The sequence below is a fragment of the Hypomesus nipponensis genome, chromosome 14 (assembly GCF_054491055.1).
Source record: "Hypomesus nipponensis isolate SF chromosome 14, ASM5449105v1, whole genome shotgun sequence".
NCBI classification, from domain to species: Eukaryota; Metazoa; Chordata; class Actinopteri; order Osmeriformes; family Osmeridae; genus Hypomesus; species Hypomesus nipponensis.
The window spans coordinates 4,244,643-4,262,204 of record NC_140374.1 but is presented as its reverse complement, the minus strand read 5'-3'; the positions used below and the strand labels follow the sequence as shown (position 1 = coordinate 4,262,204).

The following is a 17,562-nucleotide window of genomic DNA, read 5'->3' as shown; positions in this document are numbered from 1 at the left end:
CAGATTGTCTGTCAATTTGGCCTACTAAAACAACAACACCAACTGTGTGCAAACACAACTTGTTGCTCTGATAAAACACAGGGTTGAGATTGAGAGAGTTGACTCAACAGCATTTAACATTTAGTCCAAGGAAGTTTGGAGGCCGGAAGGTTTTATACTGCACTAGTCAAAGCATGCAAACTATACAGTGACACTGTAACTGGCTGAAACGAATAGTGCTCACAGCTGGGGCTGTTGTGTTTTCCAGTCGAATGGGGCCACTTACTCATCTTGGTACTGTGTGCACTGTGATTCACACAAAAATCAAACGAAAAAAACTTCCAAGGATCCAAGCATTCGGCACGGCCTACTGCACAAGTGCCTACTGTCAGTGGAAGTGTTGGACCGACCGAGGAAGTATCCTTCAACATGAAGCAAAGGGTCAGCCTTGTAGACAGACTACAAACACACCCCACACACCTGTGCAAACTCTCCGCAGGACACACACACACTCACTTCCTGTAGACACACACTGTAGGGTCTGTTCTGTGGATGTAAGGCACTTGGTCAATGTGTACCCAGTGTGTAGTGTGCTGCCTGAGCCTGGCACACATGCGCACACACAAACACGGGACGGGAGGATACTCATCCAGATCCAGAGGGTTGCAAAGAGCAAAGGGGGAATCGTTGTCAAACACGCCAACTCTGACTTGTTTTCCTGACACACTCCTGAGCAAACAGTTGAAAACACACACAACACTGAAAACGAACTCAGCTGTGTAGTCACGATCAAACTCAACATTGTTATGTGCTTCTTTGAAAGTTGCTGAACATGTGAGTGAGTGATCGAGTGATCGAACATGCGTCTGCTTTTTTCAGCTAGCTTGCTTTCTCTTTCATGAAACTTTTTGGCAACACTTTACATTAAGATAACATTAACTACCGTGCAACTACATAGCAATACCTGTGGTACATTTAGCAGGAATACTCTGTAAGAACTGCTGTACAACTACACTTTATAACAGTGTAGCTGTAGAAGTTGTTACACAAGTGAAACTTGATATGGGGGAGTAGGATCTTTCCAGGGGTAAGTGAATATTAACAATACCTTTCACTGCCCCTTAGCAACCTAGACTTTTATAACGACTTATACCTCCAACACTTTTTAGCCATTCCTGTGCACCTACAATGTAGTTACCATAGGTATTGCCTGAGTTGTTGCGTGGTGGTTAATGTAACCTCAAAGTGTTGTTGACTCGTCTGTGTGTCTGTATACAGCTAACTGTCATTATTTGGTTAGAACTGTGGTGTAGAGATGTAGAAAGTGTCACCAGGCTGAGAAAAAAGTATGTTAAAAGCACACATCCTCTCCAAGCTGTCAGAGACGTTTTGTCTTTACTTACAGCACAATGTGCACATTCACACATGCATGCACATGCTGTATGAGTTCTGCTTTGATTATGTGCTCAGTCTTGTAGTGGGAAGACGGGGGGACGGGGGGGTGTGGGGGGGGGGTGCGTATTCAGTCCTAATGTATTTTTGTTGATTTTCACTTTTCTTCTCTGATTGAACTGTCAAACACTTGACTTCCTTGTTATGACAAGGATTTGGGGTATTCATTACTGCTACATTATGTGATCTAGTGATAAGAGTACATAATGTGGATCAGCTACCCGTTAGGACTGGATTAACAGCATTAAGTACATTTCACGGAGCCTTAATATCCTGACACATAAGAAGGTGCTGACACACCTTAAGAGTCTGAATGCAAACTTTGTATTTCTACAGGAGACTCATTTAAGAACACAAGACCACTTGTAAGGATTACATGTCTGTCAACTGTTCCACTCTGGCTTTCATGACAAAACTAGAGATTGATTTTGGTGGATACTTTCTAACATCTTCTAGCATGTTGCTTTAACATTTTGCTTCTTAGCACAATTTGTCTTGAAAGCGTCATACAAGTTACTACACATAACAAACATATCTTCTCTTCTAATCTACTGTTAAACATTCAAATCCATTGACACAGTAGCCAAGCTGAAACGATCCCTTGACAAACAATGACCACTTTTGGCTGTCTCTTTCTGACATGCCGTTTGCTCCTGCTCCTACCATCAAAGCCAATGTTTGGACAGAGTAATATTGGTCAAGTAAATGATCCAATCATTCAATTACAACAGGTACACTTTGGTCACTGCATGCTGGCATGGATGAGTTTGAGGTTCTGAGCAATGGACATTTTCCATCAAAAGCCAGTTTTGAGGAATGTGCATAACAACCAATTGAATGAGAATGTTCTTTGTCATTATTTGTCGTCCTCTGTTTAGTAAACAGGAGCAATCATTCCTTAAACCCCATGAATCCCGTAGACTCTGACAATGTGTGTAATTGCATATTGTAATAGTTGGCAGGCAGCTTTTGAGCAAAGATCTAGTCAAAGTAAAGTCAAAAGTTGAACAACCAGCATGACTTGGGGTCCTGTGACTCCAGTGTCCCAGATTCCTTTCTCCCCAGGGTGTTTATGCCAGTCTAATACACAAATCACTGAACACCAAAGGGGCCCATTATAAGTGTCACACACTATAGGGCGCCTCTTCAGCTAGACTAGAGGCTGGAGCGATAAGTGGGGAGGGTCACATGAAACAGGAAGTCAGCAGGGACAAACAGACTTGACAGGATGTCTTGGGGCGTGTATGATGTTTGTGTGTGTATGTGTATGTCTGTTGTTGTTTTGCCTGGGGAGGAGTTATGGTTTATATTCAATTAGGATCTTATGTTTTATTGTCTAATTTTCATGTTTGTGTTCCATGTTTTATCACTGCAGTGTAGGAGAGAGAGATAAAGAAGTCGAGCCGTGTTTGATATATTCCCCTGCTCACGCTCATAAAAAAAAAAGTATTGTGTGTGTGTGTGTGTGAGTATTTGTTTGAGTATGTGAGTATGTGTGTTGCCAAACTGAAAGAGCTGTGATTGGTTGGCGTGCTATGGAGGGAAAGCGAGGAAACAAAAAGTGAGACAGAATGAGAGATTGTGCTGACTCAGGCGCGTTTCCATTGTTCTCTCTTGAGTCCGTAACACGACACCGCTCTGTCTCCTGCAACACCATGATCTGCCTTGTGACTGCGGTCAGCCAGAACTGCTGGAGCCAAGGGACTGTGGTGCACAATACAAATATGTTAAACAGTTCTCTGTGGAAGGTTACAAATCTTATCTTGTCCACCCCATTAGCTACACAGTGATAGAATTTAGACATCACAATGGACACAGGGTCATTTAAATTAGGTTACTTAACAGGGGGTTATCTGTAAAATAATCTGTCTCTTTTGCAGTTAGGGAGAGGTATTGTGGACAACTTGGATTCCTTTCATTCATTCTTTAATTTAAGTCTATACATTGGCTTGTATACTTAAATAATGAAAACTCTAACCCACAAGTTAGGTTTTATATGTGTTTTACTGTGTTACAATACAAAAAAAGTTTATTTTGTTATTTTCTCCGAGTTCTTTTGTCACTTTGTTGCATTTTCTTTCCCATTTTCTTTTGTTAGTTTTCATGTGTCATTCTTTTCATATTTCTGCTGGGCCTGTCATATTTGTGAAATGGTATTTGAATAAATGCCACTTTTGGTCACTTCCAATCTACTATCCTCGTATATACAATGACTACTGAAACAATTTTAGCAATGCCGACTTGTTCCAGGTACATAGACGTTTCCCTTTGGCCTAGTATGAGAAATTGTTTTTTTTCAGTTTACATTTTATTCTGGAGCCAGACTAATTCCACGGTATTGCCAGTAGGAATATTTAAAATGTTAGCAATGCGTCAATAGCTTGTTTATTGTTTCATCCATCACTTGATACTTGGCTGGTTAATGCCTTAATCTGAAAAAAACAGGCATCCAACTGTCTGAAAATCTAAAATTCAATAAATATTAAATGCAATAAACATAAAAAGAGTTTAGTCTCTTGTTCAGGCCTCTCCTTCTGCATGGTCGTTTACATCATAGTGAGTACAATTCCCATGCATACACATGCACTCACTCACGCACACACATACACAAAGGTGCCCAATGACAACCTCCTCCAGAGCCCCACAGATGAGGCCAGACATTGTTCACCCATGACACTAGACAATAAACTAGACATTTTTCCAATGTAAGGCAATTCTCCAAAGCCTACGTTGTTAGATTCCGCCCCAGTGGCATGAATATGGAGGAGAATGGGTTGGTGCGTGGGGACAAAGCCCATGTTCTATTGCTCAGTAGTGACTGAAGGCTGACAGATTTTAGACCAGGTCTGACCATGGGGAAAAGCACTGGTCGCACACACACAGCAAAGCTCTTTTAATTGAGCATGGATGCTGCTTGACCTGCACACACTTACACTGTAGATACCCAGTCTACAAGGACAGACACACAGACTTACACTGTAGATACCCATTCTACAAGGACAGACACACAGACGTACACTGTAGACACCTCTACAAGGACAGACACACAGACTTACACTGCAGCGTTAGTTTGTTCAATTACCTATTTAGGAATCAGAAATGTTTAAAAAAAAATCCTTGTATTGACAGATTTTGTATCGTAAACTGTTTGGCTTGCAAGATTATGATTCTGTACATGAAATGCTGAAAATGAAAAAGGAATCCGGGGAGACACAAACCAAACACAACGCTTTCCTTGTGAAAGCTTGTGTGATTTCTGTCTTCAAGCTGTTGAGGTCTGAGTGTATACCTTCAGGATTAGAGTCATGTGGTGCTTGATTTCTAAATGAATCTCTCTTTTTTTGTTGCCCTCCCTACACATCCTTCTGTCTCTCTCTCCATTTTCCTCTGTCCTTCTCTTGGCCAGCGGCTAAGAGAAGCGGCTTCAATTGGATGCTGCGGTCACCTTTTTGTTCCCAATCCCTTCAAAGAGGGGCGGGAGCTTGAGGGTCCCTCTCAGATGGTGTTAAATATCTTTCTCAAAGTGCAGCTCTGGTAATTCTCATTTCCTTTAAACTTCACCTCTAATCTTCCTCCGGAGGGGTTTCCTGCCGACTAGTCTGAAAAAGAGACCAGGCAACATAGTCTCAGCTGTCACCTGCACAATGCCCCCCGCCTGGTATAGCCCTGCAGACCAGGCTTTTGCTTCAGCACTACACTGGGGCACATGGTGACAGGGGAGACGCTGGCCAGGAGGTGGGGGAAAGAGAAATAGGTGTGAAATGGCCTCTGAGGTCAGCTTTCTTGGTGACGGTCTCTGGAGAATTGGGGGCTGGATTGCACTCACCTTAACACACAGATATATCGTAGCACACGTGTGCATATCTTAAGGAACGCATACTCTACCTTGACTAAAAGGCTTGGGTGTGTAAACTACACATACAGGTCGACAAATTCACGCCACAAGCCATTAAGATCTAAAACTGAAACGCACGATGAGTGAATGTGGAAGCTGTCAGGCATTAAACGCGGCTCAAAAACTCCCCACAGCCTAACTCAAAAAGGTAGCAAGAGTTACGATTTCTGCACTGGCTAAGACCAAGCTAAACTCTCTCTCAATCAAATCCACTATTTGTGTGTCATTGTCTCCCTCAGGAAGGGTCCAGGGAAACAAAGCTGTCATTGCAAACTCCTGAGGTTGTCACTCAGACCGATTGTTGACGTGTGCAGAGCCCACAGGGACAATGGTTCTTTGTCTGAAGTAAACTGAAGAATGGCAGAGGAGGCTCTTCTGATGCCCCCCCCCCCCCCACACACACACACACACACACACACACACACATACACCTCCCTCAATAGTTCCCCCTCTCACACTCAGTCTCCCCTTCTCTTTACCTCTTTTTTTTGTACCTTTTTTCGTGCTTTCCTCTACTTCTCATTTTAACGCTTCACTTTTCCTCCTTTTCTTTACCCTCCTTCGCTCTCCTGCTCTTTACCTCTGCTTTCCTTTGTCTGTCCCAGCTCAGTTTCTCACTGCTGGAGTGACAGTCGTGTTTGCCTCCAGCCCTCTCAGAGGCTCTTGCAGCGACTCATAGATACAAATGACATGAGCAGAATACCATAGTATTACCACAGTACAACACGTGCCAGGAATGGAGCTTCAGAATGCTGGGCCCATGCTAGATAAAGGCTGGTTTTGTCCTGTGGCCACATCAGTCAGCCTATGTGGGAATTATGAATCAGTTCTGAGACGCTTCTGACATCATACACACATTTTGTACGTATTACATGCTCCAAGGGGGTCAACATTATTCAGTGGAATTTTAAACAAGTTTTATGTGTGTGTGCAGACTCTGTACACAGTCAGTGTAATCACTGTGTAGGGTGAGTGTTTGTGTGAAGTGTGTTTTGAAGTTTGCTCAGTGTCGCAGCGTTATGGTTTGAAGGGGTGTCCTAAAAGTCACAGATATTTGCCATCTAGTAAGTGTATCTACAGCATTTCTCACCTCTCCCCTCCTCTCGTAAAGATATTTGTGCCAGAGGCGTGAGTAGTACTTTGTGGTTTCTTTAGCTCTCTTAAGTCAACAGCGCAGGGTCAAAGGTGGGAGGAGATAGAAAGAGCAGTGAGGACATAGTTACCAGCAGTGGGGGAGGGGACGCAGCCAGAGAAGGAGAGGGGGAAGGGGTAGAGTGGACAGGGGAGGGGAAAACAGGTTTTGGCGGGAAAAGACAGCCCAGTGTCTGGAAAGTCTTCTGTTCGCGTGAGTCACTGTTTATTGCCTCGAACCTCGATGTGAATCATGAGCATGAACACACACACACACAAACACACAGTCACACATTCCCCACTCCCTCCAAAAACCCACACACAATTGAGGTGATGTAATGCCCAGTGTATCTCTTAAGAAGTCCATTGAAAGTAATTGCATTGCTTCTCAAGGCTGCATCATGACTCATTGGTGTGTGTGCGTGTGATTCAGTCGAGACAGTGTAGCTTACCTGCTATTGTAAATGGACAACAAGGAAAGCATTTCACTGAAATTATTTCTCATGCTGGCTGGTACTGGATCTCTACTCTGAATAGTTTATTCCATCTCATCCAAAAGCTAAATAGGATTATCTGATGCCTGATCATTGCGTCAAGATTAATTCCCTGTCCTATTTATGGAACCATTCCTGGACAATCCTAACCTTGCTAAATGGGGTACTGCTGAACTAAATCCATTAGTAAATGAATCAAGGGATGCATCTGCTTGGCAGAGATGTTCCAATATATCCAATATATGCTCCTATATATATGACCGCTAACTTGCTCCACTGTTGTCAAGAGGTGTTCCACAAAAAACCCACCTCCACCAACAGCTTGCAATGTTGACACGTCATGATGGATACATGTGCTTACATAGTATTCTCCATACCCTGGTTCCACCAATCAACAGACAACAACAAGAATTGGGATTTATCCCACCAATGTTTTTCCAGCCCTGAAGACCATGTTTTGTACACAATGTATCTGCCTTTCATACCAAAAATATTTTTTCACTTCTTCCCCATTGTTTTACACTTTAGTAAGCCTTGACATCAACTGAATTACCCTGTATGAATGAAGTATCAATAAACATTTCAAGAGGCTGCCCTTCTAATAGGATATATATAAACAGTGTTTAAACTTTATAGCACGTAGGTGAACAGCCAGTGCGCATAGGCCAAAACTACACCACATCCTCAAATGTGATGTGGTGTAATAACACTACCAGCACACATCAGACAGACAAACGTTAAACCAAACATCCATTGACTACAGAAGAACTGAACTCAATAATGTGGGTGTGCACTGACAGTCCAGACATTCGGAAAAAAGACTGAAAATCCTCTGACACACTAAGTTGGAAACATTTAACAACAACAAAAAAGCAAACAGAGCAGAAACCATGATACAACTCTCAAAAATGTGCTTGTTGATCATGTAGAAACCATTTCACCATTTCATTATTATTATCAGTAGTTATTTTGTTAATTGTGTTTTTGGGACTAGGGCCCACATCAGTCAGACAGTTTAAGTGAGGCCGGTAACTGGGTTTGGGATTGGTGCGGATACATGTTTTCAACCAGAACAAGAGAAACTCAGAAAGAGAAAATCTCAGGGAGCTAGGCATGACTTATTTGTTGCTTGAATGGATTAAGTCTACCCAAAGGGGAAATTGAACTTTCTTTAGTCTGCGTACTATCTGTCTGGATACTGCAACAGTGGCCCCTTATGTATTTAGAAACATGTAATGTGAGTCAACAGAATGCCACCATAGATAATACTAAAATAATAAATTGATTTGTTCCCGTAATAATGTCAGCATGTTAATATGCTACTAATAACATGTGAAAAGATCAGTGGTGTTGCCCCTAGTGGCTCACCCGGTAGTGTCTCTGTCCAATAAAGGTCAGTAATATATCTTTAAAATGAGACCCTGTCATGAAATTTAGTGGATGGTCTGGAAAGGCAGACAGAGCTGGATGACACTGATGTTGTGAAACACTGAGATTAGTCATCCTTCTAGAGGAGGGCATAACACCTGATACACACAGTGGATGTTCCGTTGTGTGCACATGGGGTGGGGTGAATGACAGTAAGTATGATTAATCTTACTACAAGGGGGAGGGGGAATACAAGGTTTATTTGTATTTTCTGTGTGTGTTAGAGAGTAGGCATTGTATATCACACTTAATAGTAGACCACTTGGGAGTTGGTGTGTTGATATGTACAAACATGTATATGTTCAGGATGTCCTTAAAATATCCTCAGCAGATACCAAAGACAATAACTTTCATGACACGAAGGAATCCTTAATACTTAAAATTCAATTAAAATGTTTATTGTTTTGACAGACAACGCATGTTTTTGTTACTGATCTTATAGTATTGTGAAGTTTGAAACTTAGATGTTGATAATTGTTTTAAACTTAGAAAGCCTTTTGTGACATTTCTTGTAAAAAAAGGACAATACAAGGCGAAGCTTTGAAGCTATACAGTATGAGACAAATAATAAAGTGAACCAGAAGACGAAGACAACACATGTGGAAAAGTGAGGAAAAAAAGAGGAATTCAAGCCTGACACATCTTGATAAATATATTCAGCACTCAAACATCACCCCAGTCAACAATTTGTTTCAGACAGAAACCTTCATTTTGCTCCTTGCACGCCTTCCCCCAACTCTCACTATAGTTATCTCACCACAGATAACAGCACTGGCCCCTAAAGGAGTAGACAGGGGGGGGGACACACACACTTAATTCACTCGAATTCAGAAGCTCCAGGGCAACTGCATCCCAATGGTGGTGTGTTTATGTGTGTGTATGTGTTATCAGACACACGGACACACACACAGGAAATGACCCACATTACATCTGCACTGTTCTCAAACCCTCTAAAACAAACAACCACTGTTCAGACAGAGTGGGCATTCCATTGTTCCTACTATACCACTACTGTCAAACTGCCAGACAAAGATCTGTGGAAGATGGGCGTGGCTGTAACCTGAAATGCCGGTATTGGTCTGGGGCGCTATGGTGAGGTGGGGTGGACTGAAGCAGTGGTGGGCAAGTTGGTGAAAGTTTGTGTCATCTAGGAGAGCCTTTTGTGTTGAAGGACACCTGGCTGGTCTAAAGGCTTTTATAATTAATATGAAATGCTTATACTTACGAATGATCAGGAAAAAAACACAGTTTTACCACCTTTTCTGTGATGTTGGACACCAACATGACTGTGCGCTTCTTAATGCTTGGTCTGCATGAAAATGTGTGCCAAGATGTGGCTGAATCTATTTGAATTGAAAGGAGATCATTGAAGGTCAGAAAGAAGAGAAAAGTGAAGTGGACTGGTAAAAGTTACCAGGTTACCTTAGCAATGTTTAAGATAGCAAAGAACAACTATGCCAAGACTGTCCCCTACTGGGCAATGATGTCATTGAAACAAAGTGGTAATAATCAGTGAATTGGGCTGAGTGTTATGCTGCATTAGGGTAAACTAAATATGCTAAACTAAAACAACAAAGCTTTTTGGGGGTGCAAAAAAACAGAGCAAAGAGTAAAGCATAAAAGAGCAAAAGTGAGACAGGCTGTGAAAGCATTATGCTTGTAACCAAAGGCTGACAAGCTTGATCCTATTAAAGTGCAACCCGAACTCCTGTGCTAAACCTAACCCAAAGCACATGATTTTAAAACCAAAGTATAACCCTATGCATGGCAAAAGGTTTTGTCAGCCTACCCATATTAAATAGAAAGTATTGACTGACATTTTTGAGAGCCAGAATGAAATTCTAGTGTGCTGGCATCACAGTAATACCTTTATTTATAATAACATGTCTAAGATTATATCAGTAAATTCTATAATTGGTTTAGAGAGTCTCAGGACAGGTACAGTGTTGGATGACACAGAGATTGGTCATAGTTCGGAATCGAGGACACCTGACACACTGGACTGAAGGATATGTTCCCACATGAGATTACTCAAATCCTCAAAATGTATTATTGTATTTCATAATTTTGAAAAAAGCTTTGCATAAATTAATGCTAATAAATTATTAAAGACTTATTGACAGCCAAAATTTAGAGTTTATTTTTCTAGTAGGCATTGTGCGAAACAATGATCACATTACATAAATAAGTAGACCTTCAGAAGTTCATCTGATAAAAGGAAATTGAAGTGAAAGCTTTGGAAACTGTATGATACTCCAGAAATGCTGCTTGTCAATTTATGTACAACTTAAATACATTTATGAAATGCTTACGAGCTCTTTATAATGACTTGCTTTCTAGATTCAAACAGAATAGAGCAACACGGTGACACGAGACTAAATATAATTATTAATTGTTAATTTGCTAATAAAGTAACATGTCTGTTGACTTTAAATGGAAAACCAGGAACCTTTTTTGACTGAACATCACCTCTCATTTGTAGCATTTCAGAAGCCAGTCAGACAAAACAATATGGAACATTAAGTTCAACAATATGCTTAGCTTGTTTCATAATTACAGTTTACAATGCAAACATGACAACAGCTGCCCAAAGCCACTGTGTTTCTGTCATTCATCTGTCATCTATTGTTCTATTTAATCCCACAATCAACAGAGCGGCTATTTCCTGTTCAGTGGCACTATGGGAATAATCAATTAATCAATGCGCCCAAAATTTGCCTGAGGCAATTAAAACACATCTAACTGGTTGATTAACCTTCATTAGCATTTAAGCAATTTATGAGGTCAGTAGTGTGTCAATAGTTACTCTGACCTTTACATTGAAGCAGATGGCTTTGACCACTTAGCAGAAACCCAAGATGGGTGACAGTACGAATGGACTGATCACGCTTAATTTTCCAAGCAGATGGACAGATATTCCCTCTACAACCTCCCCTGCACCCCCCTTTTTCCTCTCCCACTCCACAAACAGTTGTTTCAGCAAATCAAGGATTCAATAAAACACAATGACTTTTCACAGTCATTGGTCATAATGTCACTATAAGACCAACAGTCTCACAACTTGCCATTTCACCATTTCAACATCCTCAAACATGATCAAGCAAGACGATATTTGTTCTCACTTGAGACGGTCTCCATGGCTCCCACTGGAATCTAATCAGAACATTTTGGCCAGAGATCACGTAGAGGACCCCCAACCCCCTCACCACTTGAACAGGCTGACTTGTGAGGACAAAGGAACCATGGCTTTGACTCCCCACCCTCTTTTTCTTTGTGTTCCCTTCGACTTCTGTTTGTTAAACTGATAACCCCACCCCCTGATATCCCCATTCCAACTCCCCTTCCCATGCCTGGCCTACTTTTAATTAACACAAGAGCCTGAAATGGCTGGTCATTCCTACATGAAACGCTTTGCCCAAGTTGTGCTCAATGAAGCCTTGTTTCTGTGACGAATAGTAAACCTTGACCAGCATGTAATTACTACCATGCTACCAGCCCACCAGCCACAGAGATTTAATTAAGTTTCCTCTGTCTGGATTTTTCTTAATTCCTACAGGCACACAACGTTCATATTCATATGTTTTAAAGCTTTTAGAGTTGGCTGAAACTCTAATCTAAATCTGTCCAGTGTTGCACCATATCATCAAACTAAGACAACAATGATTCGTCTTGTCATCATCTGTTGATCGGTCACTAAACTGTGAGCACCCAGGCCAGCGCATGTTCCAGCATCATCAGTTACTGTAACTTCACAAAACCGCTTCCTTATAACTCTCTGGCTGCACGTTGGTGTGCGATGCAAACTGCACGGGGGCTTCCCTCTGCCCTGTCACCACAGTGATGTCATAGCCTGTGCAAGGTCAGTGTAAAGCAAAAGCCCCATCGGCACTGACCAGCTGTCCTCCCCCACCCCCCCCACCCCCCCCACCCCCCCCACCCCCGTCACCCCCACCCACTCCCAGCTGATGGTGGCTGCAGGGCGGTGAAGCATATGTAAGACCATCCTGAGTCTACAGGACCAGGGTCTTTCCCAGCCACCCTGCAGACGGACATAGCACCAGCTGTCCTGCTCTCTCACGCAGCAGTGGCTATGGGGAAGAGAGAGAAGATTGGATAAGTGGGGGGGGGGGGTTACGCTGTCTCACTGTGTGAGCTAAATTATTCAGTCTGACCCCAGACCAAACACATAGCTAACACATAGGATAACAAAATGTCCAACATCCCTCTTTTAACTTTGCATCACACAATGTCTAGTTGTAATGTGCGTCTATGAACGTCTTCAGGCCTCCTCATCTTCATCACCTTACAGTAACTTTCTATACACACAAATGTTATCTCTCTCTCTCTCTCACACACACACAAACAAAAACAATTCTTAACACCACAATCTTTCTTCAGACTCTATTGCTAGGTATCATTTATTAAACTTCCGCCGAGTCTTGCGCTGATGTCATGTGCGAATATAGAGAAAACACTTTTTAAGGCAAACTCTTGTTCCCAGTCTCTTGTGTATGACACTGCGCACTGCCAAGGGAGCCCCAAATGTGTCACGCTCAGCATTACATGATGCTCTTCTGGGGTGGTGGTGTGTGTGTGTGTGTGTGTGTGTGTGTGGGTGTGTGTGTGTGTGTGTGTGTGTGTGTGTGTGTGTGTGTGTGTGTGTGTGTGTGTGAGTGTGAGTGTGTGTGTGTGTGTGTGAGTGTGCATGTGGGAGAGGGGGCTGCTAAACAAACAGTGACTCCTGGGAAAGGTGATCTGTGCTCTCATTCTGTCACCTGTCGCCCACCACTCTCGCATCCGCAGTCAGAAATGCCCTGCATGGCAGCTGGCAGTGTGTGTGTGTGTGTGTGTTTGTGTGCGTGTGTCTGCCTGCCTTGGGGGTTGGGCCATGGGTCCACATAATTAATAATAATGTTGAAGGTTTTCTTACCTAAGAGTACTGTTGAAATCAACAGAAGTACAAATAGACAATAATTACCAGGTTTTCTAATCAATCGAGCAAAATAAAAAAGGGATGATGATCAGTTTTATTGTTTGGTTCAGCTTGAACGATCAAAAGGTTTCCATGACTGATCTGAATTTGGAAAGCTCATACATTTAATGACAATTACACTGATGTCAAACTGTCACTGTCAAAACAGCATTCAAACTTTGTTTTCTGTTTATTTTATTTTTTTAGAATAGTAAAACTATATTCATTGTTCAAAGTAGTTTTCTCTCATTGATGGTAAGTGAATAATTGCCATATAGGACCTCTCCTGAAATCCAGATTCAGAGTTTGATTAAATTGGATCTCTAATCTTATCATGGGTTCAAATTACTCCGTTCAACACTTTTTTATATACAAATAATTGTTAATTTAGTAAACAAAAACACTTAGCATTTATAATAGATTTACAACATTTACAGTAAAATTCATCTCCAAAAGAGCAACAATGACACAGAATCCTAAATAATTAACAATCCCTGAACAGGAGCTGTAAATACTGTGGATATTCTACTTAATTACTCTATTACTTGCTATCAGAGATAGTCAAATATGGTGTATTTGAATTCAAATGAGCACATGACAGCCAGCCTTGCCCACCCATCTATCTAGCTAAGTGAACCAGTATTCAATGGTGTTCCCTACTAACAGGTCTCAGCAGGATTCCAGCACCCTGTTCAGAGGACCTCCTGGCCCCGGTGTGTGAAGTGAACGTCCTGCCAACACCTCCTGGAAGTGTCATTTCCCGTAATCAGGTGACATTTCTACAACAACCATCTTCACTTCACCTCACTTACTTCTTGGTGGCCTTTGACAAAAGTCAATGCGCCTTTTTACAAACGTATCTTCATCATTCAACAAGCATACGTACATAATCCACGATGGACACGGTTCCTTAGAAGACTTATGTTGTTTGTCAAAACATTATGAACAGAGTATTTTAATATTGTGAAGAAGAGACAGGAATACAGAGGTAAATTGCATGAGGGATTAAGTGAAAGGGCAATCAAAGACAAAGAAGAGATACAGATCCAATAAACTAGAAAAGAAGGGAAGTGATAAAAAACCCTGATTACAATATAAAGGTATCAAAGTCCACTTAGCAGAACAACAGCTGCATAAGTGTGATTAGTACCTCACATGCACTTAAAAAGATGGTCTAACACAAAGATAGGGGTCGTTACCTCTGTTAAGGCCAAGGCCCCCCACACAGACTGCAATCAACAGAAACAGATAGTGGTCTGCTTTGATGGCGGCAGGACTGAAACCTCTCTTTCTGCAGGACGCTGACCAACGGGCTGGACACACCGATAGGTGGTCTCTGCCGCGCTCACTATATGCACTATTAGCAGGTCTCTTTAGAAAAAAACGTCTGCTAAATGAGATTTTTTTAATGTCAACATCACATAAACAGACCACTGCATGGCAAAAACTCTGAAGGGCTGTGAAAATGAAACATTCTGTCACTTTCGAACAGGACTTAGCACAGTCACCTTATGTGTTTGTAAAGGACGGGGTGTCACGTCATAATCCATTCACTGTTTGCCATTGAGACAAAGAACTGGCAACATTTTTCAGATGATTCTTTAAGACCAAGCAAAAATTTGCACTACAATATTAAACTATTGTGTCAATATTCAATACGCATAGGTGGTGATATAAATTCTCACAAAATAAGTAAGTGCGGGGAACTACTCATGTTTGAATGAGCCGTGTCTTTATTGTTGTTACACCAGCTCAGTTGACATGCAATTTGAATGTTGATTTGGATAAAAGCATCTGCGAAATTAATGAAAGATACTGTATACAGATTTCCAAAGGATAGATATATTTCAAATTAGGAAGAAAAAAAAAGTGTGACTGTCTTTTACATCTATATTTAGAAGAGAGAGCAATAACAGGCTTTATCACTGAGAGAGTCCATTGACAGGTAAAAAGGGTATGTGAGAGTAAAAAAAAAAAAAAAAAAAAAAGTTAAAACAACGAGCTGAGGTATCAAAGTAGGACAGCTGCATGAGTGCCGTTCGTACCGACACACACTAACGAAGGCAGTGACGCCTGGCCTGGTGGTAGTCACCAGTGTTAAGACCAGTGGACACCCCCACGGTGAGATGTGTGTGGTCCAGCTGAAGACTGCTTTCCAGTTATTCTGAAGCCTGACTGTCTACTCTAGAGTGACAGAAGGCCTAAAGCATGTGTGCAGGCCTAAGGCATCTCAGACAGCTCGCTGAGTCTGTGATCTCTCACACCCAGTCCTGGACGGCTTCCTGTGTGAGTAAGGCTCAGCATCCTGCATCCAGCCTGGATGTGGGGAATCACACACTCTCCACACTCTCATTGGACACACACATACAGTACCCTTCCCCCTACCCCCCTATTCACCCCCAATTCTCCTATTGCCCCCCTGGCACATACACGCACAGACACACACACACACACACAGCCCATCACTTCCCCTCAGTGGCACAAAAGACACCTGGCTTTGGTCTGCACCCCTGCTATCTGCTTTAGAAGAACCTCTCTAATAAACACTGGGGCCCAAAGCCAACATACAAGCAGATTAACCCCCCCAACACACACACACACACACTCTCACACACACACACACATACACACACACCAGGCCGCTTCATGTCCCCCTAATGAGCATACAGAATCAGCCCATAATCCTTTGATACGCCACCTCGCCCCTGGTCGCTGCATTAGCTGTCACACTTCTTCCTCTCAAAGGGCTTGTCCTAATCTCCACGCATACCTCGTCCTTCCCCACATTGGCCTTTCGCCTCCTCTGACTCGAGCTGCATTGATCTTTTGATTTCTTTTCTTTTGTTTCTGCTAGGCCAAGTGCAAATGGTACGTCCAGGGCCCAGCGCTAGAGCGCTTTCTGGGGGAATTAGGGCTCCGAGCATCTGTCTCTTCTGGTCACCATCTCTTTCTCTCACTCTCTTTAGCTTGCTAGTTCGAGTTGGACTAAAATGCAACATACAGACAGAAACAATAATGGCTGTTTTTCTATGGAGGGTAATCACAAACACATACACACAAACTGTTGTTCCTATTCTGTTCAGTTATAATTAGAATGTTCAGAGTAGTAGAACTGCAGTAGAATGTTTTCTCATGCATTGAGAATGTTCACTTGAAGTGGTTTAGGATAAAATAGGGATTGACATCACCATTTTTTACTTTCTCTCTGAATCTCTTTTAAAGTGATAACATAATAAAAAAATAGGAATAAACATTCAAACACTGTCTGAAAATTCATCACAAAGGTTCATCCAATGTGTAAATTATTTGTTTCCATCACAATACTATGAACTAAATGTAGATCAAGAAGATACCAAAATAACACAAACAAGATCTGATGAAATCTTAACAAAAACGGCTAACAAGTCGCCCAATCCACGAATCAGGAATGTTTATTCCTACTAATACACATTGCACTATCAGTAAAGAGGTGGAAGAGAATGCCCAGTATCTTACCACCATGCTTAAGTGTACAGCCCCACAGGACTAAAAGACACCATTTACCATGCCCCCCTCCTCAAAACTCTGATGTCTGATCATGTGTCGCCACCTAGTGTCCTTGCCGTATCCTATAATACCATAGGTATTTTTTATAGGATATATAGTGCATAATATATATCTGTAAATGTAACAAAGGAAATAAAACAAGGCTGAGTGTTTGATGATTTGAATAAGCAATTTAATGTATGTCTTCATATACTATAAAACATTTGTTAAGTTAAGTCTATATTGTTTGACAATAATACACTTACATAAGATGACATGCACTCTGTAACTGCAAAAAGTTTCATTTCAAAAACCTGTCTTTCCAAAATGTGCTGTTTAAAAAGATCAACTCTAGAATTAGTAACATCCCTTTCACAAAACAAAAACTAATGCGAAAATGTGATTAGCAATTAGACCATAAACAAAATTGTTTATGAGTGTACAATGTTTTGCATGGATCAATAGAGCACACTAACTTTGGTCAAGCAATCATAGCTGATGAAATGTAATTGCTCACTTGTACTTGACTTTTTTCCATGGTTTTGTAAACGTGTGGTCATGTTGAAATAAAGTTTTATTTGACGAATTAGGTATCAGAGATCAGCCTATCACACGGCAAAAGGGGCTCTACTCTGATTTTCTTTGCACAATCATTCTGGAAAAAAAGGAAACAGTTTAGTTAGTAA

General features: G+C 41.6%; 1 protein-coding gene and 1 long non-coding RNA gene across 3 annotated transcripts in view; one reads left to right on the top strand and one right to left on the bottom strand.

The window, feature by feature from the left end:
* The first annotated feature begins 937 nt into the window (after window positions 1–937).
* The window catches only part of LOC146258291 (uncharacterized), a 27,317-nt gene continuing 10,692 nt past the window's right edge, over window positions 938–17,562 (top strand). For both annotated transcript variants that reach the window (XR_014729660.1, XR_014729659.1), the window contains exons 1-2: window positions 938–1,066; window positions 14,018–14,121. This is a non-coding gene — a long non-coding RNA (uncharacterized LOC146258291). The remainder of the gene's footprint in view (window positions 1,067–14,017; window positions 14,122–17,562) is intronic.
* Window positions 17,048–17,562, bottom strand: part of LOC146258293 (uncharacterized) — a 6,322-nt gene continuing 5,807 nt past the window's right edge. Inside the window, exon 12 of the mRNA XM_084671424.1 lies at window positions 17,048–17,531. Coding sequence (XP_084527550.1) covers window positions 17,463–17,531 — 69 coding nt within the window. The 3' untranslated portion in view covers window positions 17,048–17,462. The remainder of the gene's footprint in view (window positions 17,532–17,562) is intronic.